This window comes from Gadus morhua, chromosome 7 (genome assembly GCF_902167405.1).
Source record: "Gadus morhua chromosome 7, gadMor3.0, whole genome shotgun sequence".
Lineage (NCBI taxonomy): Eukaryota > Metazoa > Chordata > Actinopteri > Gadiformes > Gadidae > Gadus > Gadus morhua.
In genome coordinates, this window is record NC_044054.1 from 14,314,826 (window position 1) to 14,334,454 (window position 19,629).

At 41.1% G+C, this 19,629-nt stretch overlaps 2 protein-coding genes across 2 annotated transcripts; both read left to right on the forward strand.

Annotated features, from left to right (window-relative positions):
* Positions 1-2,238: 2,238 nt before the first annotated feature.
* Positions 2,239-9,108, forward strand: LOC115547691 (choline-phosphate cytidylyltransferase B). Its single transcript, XM_030362115.1, has 8 exons — positions 2,239-2,497; positions 3,483-3,582; positions 4,325-4,441; positions 4,625-4,776; positions 5,397-5,475; positions 6,588-6,730; positions 7,723-7,911; positions 8,422-9,108. The coding sequence occupies exons 1-8, from the start codon at positions 2,411-2,413 to the stop codon at positions 8,695-8,697; spliced, it is 1,143 nt and encodes a 380-aa protein (XP_030217975.1). The 5' UTR covers positions 2,239-2,410; the 3' UTR covers positions 8,698-9,108.
* Positions 9,109-9,249: 141 nt separating this feature from the next.
* Positions 9,250-19,465, forward strand: LOC115547694 (palmitoyltransferase ZDHHC20). Its single transcript, XM_030362118.1, has 13 exons — positions 9,250-9,552; positions 10,650-10,676; positions 10,956-11,053; positions 11,371-11,491; positions 12,536-12,605; positions 12,772-12,804; positions 13,359-13,479; positions 15,152-15,284; positions 16,233-16,359; positions 16,658-16,744; positions 16,905-16,984; positions 17,382-17,425; positions 17,544-19,465. Exons 1-12 carry the CDS (start codon positions 9,435-9,437, stop codon positions 17,420-17,422), a joined length of 1,056 nt encoding a protein of 351 aa, XP_030217978.1. The 5' UTR covers positions 9,250-9,434; the 3' UTR covers positions 17,423-17,425; positions 17,544-19,465.
* Positions 19,466-19,629: the final 164 nt, after the last annotated feature.

Consider the following 19,629-nt stretch of genomic DNA (forward strand, 5'->3'; position numbering starts at 1 on the left):
CCGCCCCTTCTGGGCCCCCGCCCAGCCTGACTCTGTACACAGGTGAAGGATTCCGGTCCTCCGCGGTATCAGACACCTGTAAGGTAAAACCTGGGGGCGTTGTCGTATGTCGGGAAACGCATTCTCCCGAGTCACCTGATCATTCCCGCTCATCTCAGACTGGTGTTTCCCAATGTTTTATGAGAAGGATGTTATTGAGTATTTTCCAGGGCAGGGTTCAAGTGGTTAGAATGTTACTCCCTTCCTAAAGTTTCCTTGGTGCCAATTGGCCGCAGACTCATGGCCAAGTCAACTTCTAAAAATGACACTGGCTACAGGTCACTTGGGATGTGACTCTTTCTTTCACAGTATAAGGGCGTGTCACAAAACAGCACAGCCTTTCTGATCCTGCTAGACGGCCTCCTCGCATACGAAATGAAAAACGGGAGGTTTCACCTCAGCTGTTCAGGCCTGTGGTGAGAGCTTGGCTTCACTGAAGGAACGGCTGCCTTAGGGGTTCTTCATGCTTTTGATTTGGATTTCGATGTTTAATGAGTTTCTACTAATCATGATACAAACACTACTATTACTACCACTGCTACACAAATATTAGTTCAGCCCTATTCATAAACTGAGATTGACAGAGACCATGGATTTGTACACTTAATGTATCAATGTAACTCTAGAACCCACCAGTCCACTTCCATTCCACTATCTGTATTGCATATGTTTGTTTGTGTGCATGCATGTTTTGCCGGGGGCCTCGGTGCGAGTCCTAGCATGTCCCAGGATGTTGCGAGATAAAAAGCACATGAGCAAGGGAGCCTGGAGATACCTCAACATGGAGGTCTCTCTCACACACACACACACATACACACACACACACACACACACACACACACACACACACACACACACACACACTCCATTTTTCCTGTAACTCTTAACTAACTCTCTCGCCCTACTCTCTATTAGTCTCTGACTTCCTCTCTCTCTCTCTCTCTGAAATCCCTTGTATATTTGTCACTCTCTTTTTTCCCACGCCTTACTCTCTAAGCGCTCACCTTTCTCTCTCCCCTCTGACTCTCCCGGCTTCTCCCTCCCCCTCCTTTACTGTCCTGCCCCCTCCCTGACACCCACCCACGCACGCACGCACGCACGCACGCACGCACGCACACACACACACACACACACACACACACACACACACACACACACACACACACACACACACACACACACACACACACAGTATTATGTTGCTTGCACAATGTAAATCATTTCCACAACTACTGCACATTCTCAAACAAACCCATTCAGCCAGACATTATTAGACAAGACTGCTCACCCAGTCCTGTCCGAGGGCGTCACGATTCATTCACAGCTTTTTCACCATTGCAATAAGAATATTAACTACGGTTCTCGGTTATTCTCCATTTGATATCAATAAGAACAACTTGAAGTTGTACGTAACACCAGCTCACATGTTTGTTCCCTCTAAGTTATAGGTCAGACTTGCTGCTATCTGTTATATGTTTTGCTTAATAAATGAGATATCACAATTATTGAGCCCATAGTTTATTTATGCAAGCTATTCTAATGAATCTACATTATTTAGCATTGTTTAGTTATTATGCTATTTGATTGATACAATGAAACATTGGTTAATCTGTGTTGATCTAATCTTCAATTCATGAAATCCAAGTTTTATTAAATTTAACGACTAAACTTTTCAGACACGACCCTCTGCCTGGGCTGATAAACGTTACGTCCACTAGCCATGAGTCCTTCTCTTACAAGCAGGCCTACGCTATCATGTATGTTTACCATGAAAAGGTTATTAGGGGATAATTTACCACTTGGTGGCGACAAACCCTTGATAGTAACATTTTTAACACAAGTTGCTTAGAAAGTTTTCACTACAGAAAAAATGCATAACATGAGGCAAATAAAGACAGTCCCAGCGGCCAGATTTGTGGTAGGACATCGTGTTTCTCGGAGTCCAAAGACTGACCGTCAGGTTAACCGCGGCACACGGTTTTAAATTCAGTTGGCGTAGGCCTATTAAAGAAGCAGCGACATATCGCCCCAATCATAATAGAAAAAACAGTTATCAGACAACATTTCAATACATGCAAAACAAAAAATATACATCTATACACAAATATATGCAATGACGTAGTTTTTAATTCCGCTTACTGCCCTGCCCGGGCCTGATGTGCTGGATCGTATCGATAAGTGAGATCTGAACTCCCTGCTGGCCTGAACTTTGGTCTCCACGGTTTCTCGTCACCGGGTCACGGAATGTAGAGCTAAACTCGCAGAAACGTGGAGATCGCTGGTTCAGCCGGGCAGCCTTCAATCGTTGTTGAACTACTGACAGGTGGACTCCGGGCCTCTTCGACTAAATCAGGAAGACGAACGGCTAAAGATGGGGGGAAGGAAACGAGGACGTGGTGGAAATGGTACCGTCGCCCCCCAGCAGGGACCACTGAAGCCCCGGGGAGCCAACGGAAGGGTGAGGCTGCCTTTTTCTGGTGCAATAAAGTCTCACATTTTGGAAAGTGAAATGATTCTGTCAATCAGTCAACTTTCAAGACACAATTCACTATTGAGAGATCACATGTACTAGTAATTTAACTGCTCAATGTGTGTGTGTGTGTGTGTGTGTGTGTGTGTGTGTGTGTGTGTGTGTGTGTGTGTGTGTGTGTGTGTGTGTGTGTGTGTGTGTGTGTGTGTGTGTGTGTGGGTGTGTGTGTGTGTGTGTGTGTGTGTGTGTGTGTGTGTGTGTGTGTGTGGTATGAGTATGTTGGTGTTGTGTGGATTTGTATTCAGGAGCAAGTGATCAATTTACCAAGGTGGTGTGATGGTTTAAATATATATTTATATCAGGCATTCCGCAGTGCCTGATTAGGTTAATAGGCTGATTAGGCTATCAAATGTAAAGAAAATGTCATCATGATGATAAACTACATTTATCCCTTCCGCAAAAATACCATTGGGTAGGACTATACTCAATAACAGGCACCATTGCCAGTCATTATCTCTGCTAATAGATTAGCCTACTTTAGTGTGTGTTTTAGGCCATTGCCCATTTATTTTTTAGGCGCTGTTATTTTGCTCATTTGCAGCATTTAAGTTACTTTTATGATGTATATTTGAATCCTATCCTTCTATAGAAGTCTTTGTCCCACTGTTATACTCAACCTATAACTATATTTATTACTATAACTACACGTATTACGACCTACAATACAAAATTACTTCAAGCCTAGTTATATGATTCTGCCCTGGGATTATATAATGTCTATTTGATGGTTTTTAAGATACAGTATGGCTCAATACATTAGTCCACCCATCCATTGGTCAATCCTTCATTAACTACATGACTGTCAACATGCATTCAGTTCCTCTGGTAATTTGTAAAAGATGGCAGAAAGTTTTGATTAATGTATGGTATTTGAGAACTGTCTTCATTCTCTCTTCATTCTGTCTTCATGCAGGCTCTGAGGGAGCCAGCCATCTTTGCTAAGGCTAACGGCAGTACCTCCGAGCCCCCTCCTGAGAAGCTAACACTGGCCCAGGCCCGGAGGGGGACCCCAGGTACTCATGTCCACCGGCTCCCTGCTGACAGAGGGGGCAGGGTAGGGTAGTGGCTAGTAAGGGGTTCAACTTCCAACCCAAAGGTACTGGGTTTGATCGGGTAAAAGGGAACTGATAAACAGACTAAATAGTTAACCGACAAGGCCTATGGGTAACCATAGTTACCCAGCGATAATGCAGAGTGATATGATCTTTGACGGGTAGATCAGATTTATATCAGTTTTTTATGCTTTGTACATTCTTATAAAACATTAGATACATGCAATTGGCAATAATACATTTCTTAATTATTTATTCATACAAAGTAGTCACACAATGTCCATTAAATGTACAATGTCGAAGATCTGCAAAGATTTTGTTTAAATAAAAGTCAGTTAAATCCATATCTTTGGCCCAATGAGGTAAGCTAATGGTTATTTAGCCCATGGCCCACTGATGAAAGCCCTTGCATTTTCAGTATTATGAAAGTAACGTGCTGAGTGGCCGTGGCGACGGAATGCCCAATGCATTTGAATCAAAAGATGTGCAGTTAGTGACGCATTATGATCACCCAGCAGCGGTTGTGCCACCAGGGAGGGTGTGTGGAGCCATCACACTGGACTCTTGAAAGCACTTGTTTATGATCGCCCATAGGTGCCACCAAAGAAAACTAATCGGAGTGCTTCGAGATTGCCCTTTAACAACAGAAAACAGTAGCAACAGAAATAAAACCGAAATTCTCTGTCAAACTTTTGTTTTTCAGCAAACCGTCCAGTTAGAGTTTATGCCGATGGCATCTTCGACCTGTTTCATTCGGGCCACGCACGCGCTCTTATGCAAGCCAAGAACCTGTTCCCAAACACACACTTGATAGTGGGAGGTAAGGTATAAAGCCCTCTGTGAACTCTATGACAAATCTACAATTTGACATGGCCCTATCTGCTTGATGGCGCCCTATCTGCTTGTTGAATCTGAGGTTTGCTCTTACTGTGTTCTGTTTTAATTGTTAGGTTTTCTGTATTCTGTTCTTATCCACTTTGTAAACTTTATTATTTCCGTGCAGTCTGCAGCGATGAGCTCACCCACAAGTACAAGGGCTACACGGTGATGACGGAGGACGAGCGCTACGACGCGCTACGTCACTGCCGCTACGTGGACGAGGTGGTGCGGGACGCCCCCTGGACCCTCAGCCCAGAGTTCCTCAGGGACCACAAGGTCAGCGTGTCTCTGGAGAGGAGGGAGTGGGGTGGTGGTGGAGGGGCTTGGCGATTAATCCAATTCGATCGCGATTTCGATTTTATCCTCAAACTATCAAAAAAGTAACGTAATCGAGTTCTTCTATATCTATAGTACATATATAGAAGAACTCGATTATGTTAATTTTTTGATAGTTTGATATATATAAATAAAATAAATATATGTATATATTATATACATATATTTATTTTTTTAAATGTTTTATAGAAAGGGCAGAAAAGCTGGATACATATCTGTATATCATTTTAAATTGGAACATTTTCTTTATTACCATTTTGTGTATTTTTTAAGGCGAAATTTCAAAGTTCTCAGTTACAAAAAGAAATCGGAGAGACATGCTGAATAAATACAACATGTTTTCAAACCTCAAAAATAATCGTTTGAATAATCCTGATTTCAATATTGACCAAAATAATCGTGACTAGAATTTTTCCCATAATCGAGCAGCCTAGGTGGTGGTGGTGAGGCTGTAGTGAGATGGATGGTGGTGGTTCCAGATGGACTTTGTGGGGATGATCAAGAGAAGGAGGTAATGGAGGTGGTTTAGGTGGTGATGTGGTGTGTGCTTGTGGTTCCAGATTGACTTTGTGGCTCATGATGATATCCCGTACACCTCGGCAGGATCGGAGGACGTCTACAAACACATCAAGGAAGCAGGTGAGCACACACACACCCACACACACCTACACAGAGCCACGGTGTGTGGGGACTGGACTTTTACCATGGCTGTGCCTACACGTTTCTTTGGGAATGTGTCTATATATGTGAATGTGTGTGTGTGTGTGTGTGTGTGTGTGTGTGTGTGTGTGTGTGTGTGTGTGTGTGTGTTTGTGTGTGTGTGTGTGTGTGTGTGTGTGTGTGTGTGTGTGTGTGTGTGTGCGTGTGCGCGTGTGCGCATGTGTGTTCATGCATGTGTGCGTGCGTGTGTGTGTATGTGTTTGTGTGCGTGCGTGAGTGTGTGTGTGTGTGTGTGTGTGAAAGGGTGTGTTAAAGCATGTGTCTCTGTGTGTATGTATGTTTTTACATTGCAACTTCTTTTTTTCCCTTTTGTCCAAAGCGACTTACAATAAGGGCATTCAACGATGAACTTCCAGGACCTCAGCAGCTGCGTGTCTTGATACTTGTCTTGTGTATGTTTATTTAGGTTTGTGTGTATGTATTAATGCGTGTCTTGTGTATGCGTGTATGTATGTGTGTGTCTCTGTATTAATGCGTGTCTTGTGTATGCGTGAATGTGAGTACATGTAATAATGCATGTCTTGTGTATATGTGCATGTATGTGTGTGTCACTGTCTATGTATTAATGCGTGTCTTGTGTGTGTGTGTGTATGTATTAATGCGTGTCTTGTGTGTGTGTGTGTGTGTGTGTATTAATGCGTGTCTTGTGTGTGTGTGTGTGTGTGTGTATGTATTAATGCGTGTCTGTGTGTGTGTGTATGTATTAACGTGTGTATGTATTAACGCGTGTCTTTTGTATGTGTGTGTATGTATTACCATGTGTCCTGTGTGTGTGTGTGTGTGTGTGTGTGTGTGTGTGTGTGTGTGTGTGTGTATTAATGCGTGTCTTGTGTGTGTCTGTGTGTATATGTATTAATGTGTGTCTTGTGTGTGTGTGTGTGTGTGTGTGTATGTATTAACGTGTGTATGTATTAATTAACGCATGTCTTTCGTATGTGTGTGTGTATGTATTAACACGTGTCCTGTGTGTGTGTGTGTGTGTGTGTGTGTGTGTGTGTGTGTGTGTGTGTGTGTGTGTGTGTGTATCTCAGGGATGTTCGTGGCCACACAGCGGACGGAGGGAATCTCCACCTCGGACCTGATCACTCGTATCGTCCGGGACTACGATGTCTACGCCCGGCGTAACCTGCAGAGGGGGTACACCGCCCGGGAGCTCAACGTAGGCTTCATCAACGTGAGTCAGAGGGTTCATAGCCCGGGAGCCAGAGAGGAAAGGTTAACCTTTAAATATAATTTTTAGTGACTAATGCGGAAGTGTCGAGTGCAGCACGTCAGCTGTTGCAGCCGCCAAACGGGCTGCAATGTAACGCTACGGGGCAACACAGACCACTGACAGACACAGATTGTTTCTATAAGTGTCTGACAACATGATGAAAAGGATCCCCTTCACAGGAATGCAACTTTGTTCTTAACCTTTCTCTTGATACGGTCTTTTTGTTATTGTATCTAGTTGCAGGAAAAAACATTTCCCTATTGACATTTCCCTGCTGACATTACAATCTCAACAGTCCTTCACCCAAATCTCTGAGATAACACGAAGCTATTGCTTCTGTGGTCCAGCCCTTTCTCACGCTTCAACCATTCCCTTCCTGAGATTTCAGAACTGGACTTCTCCTTGCATCACAGGCAAAGTGTTATAGTATATAGTATACTATATTGCTTATATACATTCCCTGTCTAGACAAAAAATATAAAATATATCAACAATATAATAGATTTAAGAACAAATATAATCAATATATTATATATATATTCATATAAGCTATATTGTTTATATATAAAGAATAAGAATATATAAACAATATAAATTACTATATATTATATTCTTAGGACAAGTCCAAGTTAATCTATGTAGCATATGTATGCATTTATTTATTAATGTATCCATTGTACTGTACATCTGTCATATTCATATAAACATTTTATAAATGTTTTTTCTTTACATCCATTATTCGATTATTGCATCCATATTATTCGATTATTTTACTGCCTGACTAGTTTGCACATTGCTACAGTTAATATCTAACTTATTTTCACATGTCCCATGTCTGTACGTTACAGACAGAGTACACAGCGTGCATCCATACCTAAAGCACATTTTCCCTCCAGAGCTGATTATAATGCTGAAGCACGCGCTAACTCCCGCTCCACGTCCCCATGGCGCAGGACAAGAAGTACCGCCTGCAGAACCAGGTGGACAAGATGAAGGAGACGGTGCGCACGGTGGAGGAGAGGTCCAAGCAGCTGGTATACCGTGTGGAGGAGAAGAGCGTGGACCTGATCCACAAGTGGGAGGAGAAGAGCCGCGAGTTCATCGGGAGCTTCCTGGAGCTCTTCGGTCCAGACGGAGCCTGGGTATGGTCTATCTGCCACCCGCGCTTATCCCCCTCGGCGTCGTTTCAATCAGCCATTAAAGGGGACACATTATACCAGGTGTATGTGTGATTAGCGGGGATGTCAGAAGCTGCACATTTTCAAAACTGCTTGTAACGGCTAATCCCACTCACACCTGGTGGTACAATATGTCCCCTTTAGTGAGATTCACTGTCCTGTAATAGGTTCACCCACATATCCTCAATAGGTTAAGAATAAAAGGATGAAAGATAACATACACTTCATGAACCGAGTGGGTCCTAACTTATTTGATAATGTAGGTATTAGAGCTTTTCAGATCCTCAATCCAAATAACTAAAACCAAATTGTTCTATACTAAGATAAGTTATAACTCTATCACATCATTCTAACAGACTGTTCACAACTAATCCCAGTGTGGTACCGAAAATAAAAAAATGTGTATCTCTCTCTTTTACTCTGCCTCTCTCCCTCCCACCCTCCCCCTATCTCCCTCCCCCCTCTCTCCCCCAGAATGCCATCCAGGAACGTAGTGGGCGGATGCTGCAGGCTCTCTCCCCCTACTCCTCCCCCCGGGGCTCCCCCAGCAGCAGTCCCACCAGGAGACGCTCCCTCTCCCCCCAATCTCCCACCTCCTCCTCCCCCCCTCCCTCCTCCATCTCCACCCCCTCCTCCCCCACCTCACGCCGGAAGAAGAAGGGGGGCGCCTCGTCCCGTGCAGCAGGAGCCGGCACTGACCTCAGACCTACCCGGCAACACGGCGGCCAATCAGGAAAATTGTATTCATGAATTAAATGATGCTGTCGTTAAGTTGTCCAGCAAATTTTTTAACAATCTATAGAAGAGAATGGATCTGGTTTGATAAAATTCTGCTTTTAAAAACTACTTCTGACTGTGATCTGCTGAAGAGCATGTGGGCGTATTTATGACATATTTAAGAAAACACAAAAGTCTAAATGTGTCTGGTAAGGTAAAAATCTGGGGAAGATATGTGTATCTGAATGTGCAATAAGGTAATTTGCATGGCATACTTTTGACAATTAGCATAATGGGAATAAACTCTATATTTTATAACAATATATTTTTTTCTTTCTTGCTTGAAATATTAAATGTCGAAAAGTAAAAAAGAATGTGCATTGTATACCGTACATTAGAAAGGACCATGGAAAAGTATGACAGTAAAAAAGTATCTCAACTGTATACAGCTTTTTGTTTTTCTTGAAAACGTTAATGCTAGTCGAAAATAACGTCCAGAGCAAATAAAAAAATAGGTCTAATATTAGTGTACTCTGTTAAACCTATTTTCCACCAGCGTTTGTGTACAGTGCAGTATTTGTGAACACTTCGTGAATGGGCTGCAACTAAATATAAACATACACTTTGTACACTGGTCCGATCCCAGGACGGACCACACAGAGTCCGTCCTGGGATCGGACCCCCATAGCTGCCCTCTCCATCAACCTTGGAGCCGTCCCTTTAAATATGTGACGTCAGCGCTAAATGTCCTGTCTACACGCGGATTAAAGATGGCTCCCTCTTATGTGGTGAAGTCCTGCAAAAAGCTCCTCAACTGGATACCTGTCGTTTTTATAAATCTTGTTGTTTTCTGGTCTTATTATGCATATGTCGTGGAGCTATGTGTGTGTAAGTACATGTATTCATATTCATGTTGAGTAATCATTTGTAACTCATAGTTGGCCAGTGTCGCCAACTCCTGTCAGTTGAATGGAAAATGTTTAGTAGAACAACAAGTTTTTATTCCATTAACTTAAACATAACCTAAAGTGCATGAGTGCACAGTTATAAACATGCCACTTTGTCATGCATAGGGATGGTGAAGTGCATCTTAAAGTCTGTTTGATATCACCAGTCATGTAAAACAGCATGTTTTGAACAGCTCCCTTTACCCCGCTCATTATGCACATAGGCTACTTTAAACCCATTTAACTTTAGAAAATGTTTAGGTTCTGCATGTAAACAATTACATTTGGCCATTCAATTGTATGAGTCATTTAAACCAGTTGCAGTGTCAAATTGACTCTATAACCATTAATAACCGCTTATGTTAAATCAAACTTCCAATTGTTGCAGAGATACATAAATAAAATGTCTATCATCAAGTCTTGTAGAAAATCGACCGTGTTTTGCACAATGTTAATATCACTAACGTTAATATAATACCCAATTCATATGCAAGTAGAGCACGTCGATATGCAATGCCAATAATACGTCCTCATGCATTTATGTAAACGTCAGCTCAATGAATGAGAGACCACTGTAACCTAATGCATTTCCCTTGTTATAGCCTATGCTGCATTGTATAATTGATAGGTATATATAGATATAATAAAGTGTACCCGAAATAGGCCTACATATGGAAACAAACGTTTGAATATCACAAACATACATTTTAAACGTTATTGTAAGTAGATAAGTAGGACTACTGCCTGTACTGGGCAACCACTACTTTTGTATCACCAGTTCCTGTGTGCGTTAACCCGGGTAGCGGCGTGTTGCTAGGGGACCGGGACAGTAGAACCAGGGCACCGAACAAAGCGTCCTCTGATTGGTTGGTCGAGCCGGTCGTGCCAGGCGGCTGAAGGGGACATGGATGGGCATGTGGGGGGCAGGTCAAAGATATGCTATAGCTCGGCCTTTATTCTATCGCTTTATTGTATAGACATTTTTTTATTTCCCATCTCAAAGTGCATTCTTTTTTTTTTTTTCTTTTTCTTAAACAGATACGATCCCCGGAGATGCAGAACGAGGTAAGTCACACATAAATTAGGCCTTCATTTATGAAAGGCTTTATACTTGTTAGATTAATTATAATTGCATTTTGTCTTTTCTCTGTGCTGGGAAATGGACTGTAATCATATAATAGTTCATAGTTTTCATCTGCTTCTATGTTGACGCCCTCTGTCTCGTGTAATATTCATGTAAAGCACATTGTAACTCGTGTTTTATTTCACACTGGTAATGTTTCCAGCGACGTTGATACAGTTCCACTGAATATGTTTGTTTGTTTGTTCTTTTGTTTTGTGAAGTCAGCTACCTGGTCGTGTTCCACTTCTTCTTCTTCCTGTTCATTTGGTCTTACTGGAAGACCATCCTCAGCACGCCGGCCTGTCCCTCCTCCAACGCTGTACGTGCACGCGCGCGCGTGTGTGTGTGTGTGTGTGTGTGTGTGTGTGTGTGTGTGTGTGTGTGTGTGTGTGTGTGTGTGTGTGTGTGTGTGTGTGTGTGTGTGTGCACACGCGCATGTGCACACCAAAATCCATCTACATCATTTCATATAGATATAGGAGTTAGTTTTATAGCCTGTTTCCAATGCAAGTTAATTAACAATGTACACATTGGCTGAATTTCTGTTATCCTCAGATTAGAACCATAAATCTTGTCTTTCCATTCCATTCCACTCCTGTGATGTGGTGGGTAATGGTCTGTTTGCTGTGGTCCCAGTTTGGTCTTCCCAAGGCAGAGAAGGAGCAGTATGAGAGGGAGCAGAGTTCGGAGGTTCAGCAGGAGCTCCTGAAGAAGGTGGCTCTGGAGATGCCGGTGTACACTCGCACAGCAGGGGGCGGTAAGACCTACCAGTGGACATAATATCATAAACCTTAGGATGTGACGCTATGAAACATATTTTATGTTTGTGTGGACTATGTCACCAACTCAATGTTGCACAGTGGTCTGTCAAGGTAATGAGTTAGACAGCAATGCTTTTTGAGCAGATTTATACAACTTTAGATGAATATACAAATACAACTTTACATTAAGCACATGTAAGCCTTCATCGTGATCTTTATTTTGTAGATAGTTCACAATGAACATCGTTTATGCTAATTGCAAACAATATGTTTGCTAATGAGTAAACTATCAGGTCTGGCGGTCACTCCACATCCAGACATTGCTTAATAATTGTTGTCTATTCTGAATGAACAGGATATGATGTGGTCCGTATAAAACTTAGAATAACACAATTTAAGTTTGATCGAAAGAAATGCATTATTATTTGGGCGCTAGAGAGAGGGGAGGGGGATTGGCATATCTTTGAAAATAAATTTGAATATTCCAGTTAACCCCTGCTATCCTGAATTAATGGAAATTGGCTAAAGAATATCACAATTATGAAGCTAACCACAATGTGTAAGGGTGTTTGCATACTAACTTCAGTTACTTAAGCCCTGAAGACTATGCCGCAATCAAGGGATATCTGTCATTGTTTTGTTTTGCAAAATTGAAAGCCAAAGTCCTGAATAAGTCCTCGCTCCAGTAGTAAGAACTAATGGGAACAAAAATTGCCCCATTGCCTGCTTTTTCCATGTTTTATCACATTTGTGGGGATAATTATTTTTGAATATTTTTATTATTTTTATAATAAGTCTTATTTCAAGGGGTTGTAATATCTGGCTGAAGTTGGTTCATAATTTTCATTGATGAACATAAAATTGAGATTAGGGTGGCCGAAACTGACACTTTATACGTTAAAATACGAACCTATGAGATTACAGAGCGTAAACATACTTTTACAAATCACAGCTCACCTTTCCCTTCTAGAAAGCTGTGTGTAGCCCTGCTGCCCCACACTAGACCGTGATAATAACATCTAATGCTTTGCTCCCTACAGCTGTGCGGTACTGTGACTCCTGTCAGGTGATAAAACCCGACCGCTGTCATCACTGCTCCACCTGCGAGATGTGAGTATGTCTCCTCCTGGTTCTGCTCCTTCTGGACCATTTTCCAAGCAACTCAATCTTATTTAATACAGCCTTAATCACATTGACATGTTCTCCAAGGGCTTCACGGGTCCACATCATACACCAGCCCCTAACTCTGAGGCTCTGGTTCTCTGTCTCCCTATAGGTGTGTTCTGAAGATGGACCATCACTGTCCCTGGTAGGACGTGTTACTAACTGACTTATCTCAGATCCATAAGTTCCACAATGCTATAGCCGAATGTCTGGGGGCAGACTGCACAGCACCTAGGTCGGACACCAGAGAGTGCAAGGGGCGGACTAATGCAGTGTTTCCGGTTTTATAATTGATATGTTCTTCTTAAGATGCATTTTTTTGTGAGTGCAAGGGGAAGGTCTCAGAAGACGATTTCAACAATTGTTTTAGGCAAAACTACAGGAAAGGTTTAGTTCACCAGGGCCGGCCGAGGTTGCGATAGATGTTAGCAGAGAAGGGTTGCCGACCATGGGAAGGTTTTACTTATCAGACCTCTTCTTGATCCGACATCAATGGTCAGCCATGTGACGTGTGTGCTGGTTCCGCCAGTCAGATTGTTTCCAGTAGAGACTCATTCCCAGTTCCCCTAGATTTGCGCTTGTCTGCTGTCAAATTTTGGATGTTAATCCAATGTCTGATTTTGGGACTACTAACTAACTATCTTAATGGAATGGTTTATTCTGTTGTATTATTATGACTTAGCATGCTCTTTACTTTAGGGTGAATAACTGCGTGGGCTTCTCCAACTACAAGTTCTTTGTGTTGTTCCTTGGCTACGGATTCGTCTACTGTCTGGTCATCTCGGCCACTGTCATCCGATACTTCATCATGTTCTGGACCGTGAGTAAAGACAATATCTTATTTCTGATCATGAAAGCATACATTTTATTTTATTTATTCAATGACGCCTCCTCAGAAGTTGGACCATTCTTTAGAACGTCTCGTGGGAGAACAGTGGTCAAATTTTGAGCAAAAGAAAATGAAACAACAACCCCTTCACTGTCTGCTGTCAGACCTTAAATGTTAGATATAGACTGATTTGCAAGACTAGTGATATGGCACATCTCCAGTGTTATGTTTTAAATACTACTATAACAAAAGTGATGAAATCTTAACTAGGTTAAAAATAAAACAAATTAAAAAAATGGCTTTATTTTATTCTGAAGCTTATGTGTCGTTTAATGGCATATTTTCACCTTCAAACACAGATTTTCTCCTGTGAACTACAGATTCTGACCCTCTGTTGTAAAGGCATATTTCTTATATGCAATCAGCGTAAAAAGTGTGCAGATTACTTTTGTTTCTCCAATGATGCGTCAGGCAACTTTTTAAAGTGAAACTTTGCCTAAAACTCTGTCCATGTCCTTGCGAAACACACCAAAGAAGTAAACTAAACCCAGCTGCCACAGGAAGTAAATATAATTGTGACATCACAAATTTAGGCTACAGAGACATGTAGTCTATTGGTTGGGATGTCCACTCCGAAAGGTTTTGGGTGTGAACCCAATGTCGGCAGCCTACCTGCTCTTTAATGACATGTATTTAAAATCAAATTCAATGTTAGTTGCTTTCGATAAAAGCCTATAAATAACTAAAGAGTTAATAGTGCAAAGAAGAGAGAACCAAATTACTGTGTTCATGGAGCTACTGCTTGAGGGCTCCATCTCATGGTTGATCTTGGTGTGCGAGTTAAAGCTAAGTCTCTCTAGGCCAACAGTGCCATTATGCTCCTCTCAGTACCAAAGTACTGCTCTCAGTACCACAGCTCTACTCTCCTAGCCCTGTACACAATAGCAGCTGTTATTCAGCTCCTCAGCCAGGGGACAGGATGAGAGCTCCCATTGTCCCCATGAAGAGCTAACTTTACACCCTTTCCTTCTTTTGAATGCAGTGAATCCGACAGGACTTATCTTGAGCCATCCTTGTCAATCAATCCGTCTATTTACAATGAGGTCCTTCGGGTCTGCGTTGACCAACCTTTGACTTTAGGTGTAGCACTAAAATGTAATCTAGACCTTTCTTCAATCACCTCAAATGAAAACCGTAATAAAAATATATGAATACACATGCAATGGTTTAGCAAAGAGTGCTAGCGCCCCCCTTTATACACAACTGTTACTGCAAGAAGGCCATGTCTAGTGGGAAACAGTGGAGAGAAAAGGTCAGCAATGCTGCTTATGCTCCGAGTGGGTTTATTAAGCAAACATAAATTAACATAAAACATTGATGGAAAATGTATGAAATGTACAAAGCGTAACTGTTTTTGAAATAATAACAAGCCATAATACCACATTTACTGTTTTTTTTTTTTTTTACAATATTTATAATTTCAATTTTCTTTATAGCTATTTATATTATTGTAATTTGGTCTATCAAGAATACTACATGCAGTACCGGTCTGTACCACCAGTGATACGCATACCACAGGTTGAAAACACTGAAAGAAAATGATTTTTTGTAAATAATTTTGAATGAATAAATTATTAACACATTCTCACTTTCTTTTTTACAGAAACAACTGTCCGACACCCACGCCAAGTTCCACATCCTCTTCCTGTTCCTGGTGGCGGCCATGTTCTTCCTCAGCATCCTGTGTCTCTTCAGCTACCACCTATGGCTGATAGGCCAGAACAGGACCACCAACGGTAACCTAGCAACGCCTCTAGCAACTAAGTAATGTCACCTCTGAGCCAATGCTTGCCGTTCTTTCAATTCACTCATTGGTAGGGTGCCATCTGCTAGAGATATGATTCCTTAATATGTGGCAGCGCTGGACTGCCCCCCCCCCCCCTCCCCCCAGATTTCATAAGGAAATAGTTTTATTATTTCATTATTATTTCAAAGACATACATTACCAATTGATAGTTTCCTTGGTCTGTGTAGGATATCCCAAGAGGCTGTGTGTCTCGCAGTACCATACGATTATTTAATAGATTTCGCATTACAGTTATTCTTGGAATTTGTTCATCATTTATTATGTAAATTAGGACAGACGTGATGGCAAAAAAATTGCTTGTTTACTGTCAACACTGAAACAAGGGTTCTTTCAGATAGGTATCAAGGTCAGAAGACATCCCTGGTAAATGAGATGCCTCCATAAGCATACTGATGTGTTTTAAAGGTTTAATGATGTAACATCTCCCATTTAAAATATCTAAAAACTATTAGAACAATTGTATCTATTTTTTTGAGTTGTGTACATTATACCAACTGTCCAACCCATAAAACTCTACGGTACGTTTCATTCAGTCCCCTCTCATTGCCGTCATATCCTCTGTTCCCCATGACCTACAGGGACACATGGGGAGCTGTTATCCAGTTGAGGCCTCAGTTATCCACATGATAATTCCACATGGATCTAGTTTACTATTATAAGTGGCTTAGGCCCGCCGCCAAGATAGCGCATCCAACATCATTAACACTCAGCAAGTTATTTTTAATAAGATAATACTCTAATTAATAATAATATCTAAGATAGTTTTGACCACGTTACCTCACGAGACCCTTGGCAGCCCACATGACACATTTGACCTTTCTGTTACTAGTTCTTAGTAACTAACCCTAACCCTAATGTTAAATGGTCCTCTTTGCAGAGGCGATGCGGTCGCCAATCTTTCGAAATGGTCGGGATAAGAAAGGCTTTTCTCTAGGATTCAGCCGGAACGTCGCAGAGGTGTTTGGAGACAGGAAGATACTCTGGCTGTTTCCTATCTTCTCAGGGTAACTCATCCTGCACGCCACTTTGCACCATGATTTACAAAATGATTTAAAAAACATGTAACAATTGCAGAAAAGTGTAATAATCAGGGTGCTTATGTCTGATGAGTTGACTCACAAAGTTCTTCAACCCTGGCTGTGGTGGTTAGTAGTGGTGTAGTGGTGTGTTTCCTTTAATCATTTGTGTGTGTGTGTGTGTGTGTGTGTGTGTGTGTGTGTGTGTGTGTGTGTGTGTGTGTGTGTGTGTGTGTGTGTGTGTGTGTGTGTGTGTGTGTGTGTGTGTGTGTGTGTGTGTAAACAGTCTTGGGGATGGACAAACCTTTGTCACACGATTGGTCCACATAGATCCTGAACAAGCCAATCAAATCCTCCAACAAAATGGAAAAATGTAGGTGATGTTGCCAATTTATATAAATCCATTCCATATTATATCTTTGTATTTTGTTCCATTCAATGGAACAAAATGGTCCTATTCAAATGATCATAAAAAACAAGTGAAGTGATTTGATTTGTCTACATTTGGCTATTATCTTATTTTCTTATTTCAGTCCTGCGGACGGAGAAAACCATTCCAGCCTGCTTGAGAATGGTGTAGCGCACACGGTGGCAGTGATCTCTGAGAAATCTGGTGTGTAATCCCCCCAGTGGCCAGGGCAATAGTGTGACATGGCTCCATGTCATCAAGAAACATGATGACATTGTTTCATGTTGCGGGGGGTGGGAGTAGGTGGTAGAGAGGGTTGACTGGTAACCGGAAGGTTTCTAGTTCGATCCCCGGCTCCTCCTCCTAGTGTCGAGGTGTACTCGAGCCAGACGCCTCACCCTAACTGCTGCTGACGAGCTTGCTGTTGCCCTGCGTAGTTGTCTCCGCCGTCGATGTGTGAATGTGTGTATGAATGGTTGTAAGTCGCTTTGGATAAAGCGATGGCAAAACCCCCTAAATGTTAATGTAAACGAAACCATTCTGTAACAACAAATGAATAAGCAACTGTCTTTATTATAACCATCAATGTTGTGCCTTCCAGCTGCAGACCAAACAGTCTCCGTTACCATGGAGAGTGTATAACAGGTACGTGTGCTTGTGTTTTGAGTCAGATATTCATAGAGTTGTTTTTATAAAGTTACCTCTGAGATTTACAAGTTTAAGTGTAATGTAAAAGGCCTGATTACGTTCTCACCTTCTTCAGTTTCAGGGCACGGCGCCATTGGTTTCCCAGCTTACTACGGAGCCCTGCTAGGGTAACATGCTGGGAAATACGTGTAAATCTGTAGCCTCAATCGAGCCATCCGTACACACTGTTGATAAACCATAGCCACAGATTACTAAACCGTACACGCAGATTACCGACGCGGGCGTACATATAACCAAACCGTAAACACGGATTACATTTGGGAATGGAATGAGTTGAAACAAGTTTGCCCAAATCACAAAATCGGTACATACGGGGTGGGTAATCTGGGAAGGGTTTAGTAATCCAACCTCACGTTGGAGGGTACAGATTTACAGAGAGGTGATGTTCCACCGTATGAACCCAGCCGGGCTCTGTAACCTGCCAAATATTCAAACAGCTTTTAGCTCGTAGGTTACGTCTCAATACCCCTTGTTTATCGTTCTTCGGCCGGGTCGTTTGTTTATATCTTCTTTAGGTTCTATGCTATCAATTCAAATTTTTTCACATTACCGATTTGTTCAAATTTGGCATTCTGTGCCATTAGTAAATCCAGTATTTAAAAAAAAAAAAAGAAGATGGTTTACATGGGTCCCTTTGGCCCACGAGGCATGGTGTGTGTTGGGGATGATAGAGAGGCATTAGCATGCATGAGAGAGATAACAGAACTACTTATTTCACTAACCTACTTGTTTGTTTCTTCAAACCGCGCCACCCTACCTCAGGGATTGGCGCTGTGGTTTATCTAATTGTGTTGTCAAATCAAGTTAGATTTGATTTGTTGCTATTTAAAACCTAAGTCCACCTAAGTCATGCTGTTTACAATAATAATGTTTTTATTCTGCGCTACATTCCATATTTGATATATTAGGATGGGAATTAGGAAAAAGGATATGAGCACACAGCCTTTTAGGATAATGGATGAGATGATATACACTGCTATAACAGCTGAAGTTGTTAGATGCCATTCTTTATTGCACTACATATATTTGTTATTTTTATTTATTCGATTATTTATTTAGCATTCAGTGTTAAGCTGCTGTTTTGTGTTTTTTTACATCATTGCTTTTTTGTTGACTTTGGTTGTAAAGGGAAAGGTGCGTAGTCTAGATAACTATCCAAAGCTTTACAAACATCAAGTCCTTTTTATAAAAAAAACAAATATCATACGTGGATCTGATTCTATTCGTATGATTCTTTTAGAAATCTTTTTTTCAAAATGAAAGTAAATGTTTCCTTATAGGTTGCATACAATTTTTGTATTGTAATTGTAATTGCAAAACACAGTGGCTCTGTAATCCAAAGCCTTTAAAGCTAAAAGATGAAATATTTATTTCAATTATTTTCTTTAGTTTGTAAAATTTGTTTATTTATTTGTTTTAAGGATCCCCATTAGCTGATGCCATGGCAATCAGCTAATCCTCCTATGAAGGTTGTTTTTCTCAAAGTTTATTGCTTACAATTTTGGTTGACATTTGGTCCGAAATGTATACATTTATACACTTTTCTACTCCAAACCGATTATCAGTTGCATTTAATTCAGAGAAATGGCACAGGTGTTGATTGTCATGGTGATCGTTGGATCATGGGTTTAGCAATTTATAGATACTAAAACATTTAAAACCAAAGTAACTTTGTGTAACAACAAAACTAAATTGTGTTCCACATTAACCATAACAAAACATTTTGGATTTCCTCTGCAATACATTCTGTTCTGGTGTATAAGAAATGTTTTCAAATAACTTTTTTCACTGTGAGATTGGATATCGCTTATTACTTGTAGTAACTGTCATTTTTCAAATATGCTGTGGTCTTTTTCACAATCACAGCCGACACAGTATAAATCAAGACAACTATAGGTATATAGTTAATCGCAATGGTAGCACATTTATGTACATGTTTCAAAGTCTGAATTAAAATGTCTTGTTTTAAATACCCAATCAAATGTCTCACTTATTTTCATTCTATAAAAGTATAAGCCTACTTTTGACATAACTTAACACCTTCACCCAATGGTTTTAGTAAGCAATGTGAAGAAAATAATACAAATATACAGAAATTCATTGTGATATTTCATTTATTTCATCACGGTATGGTTTCAGGT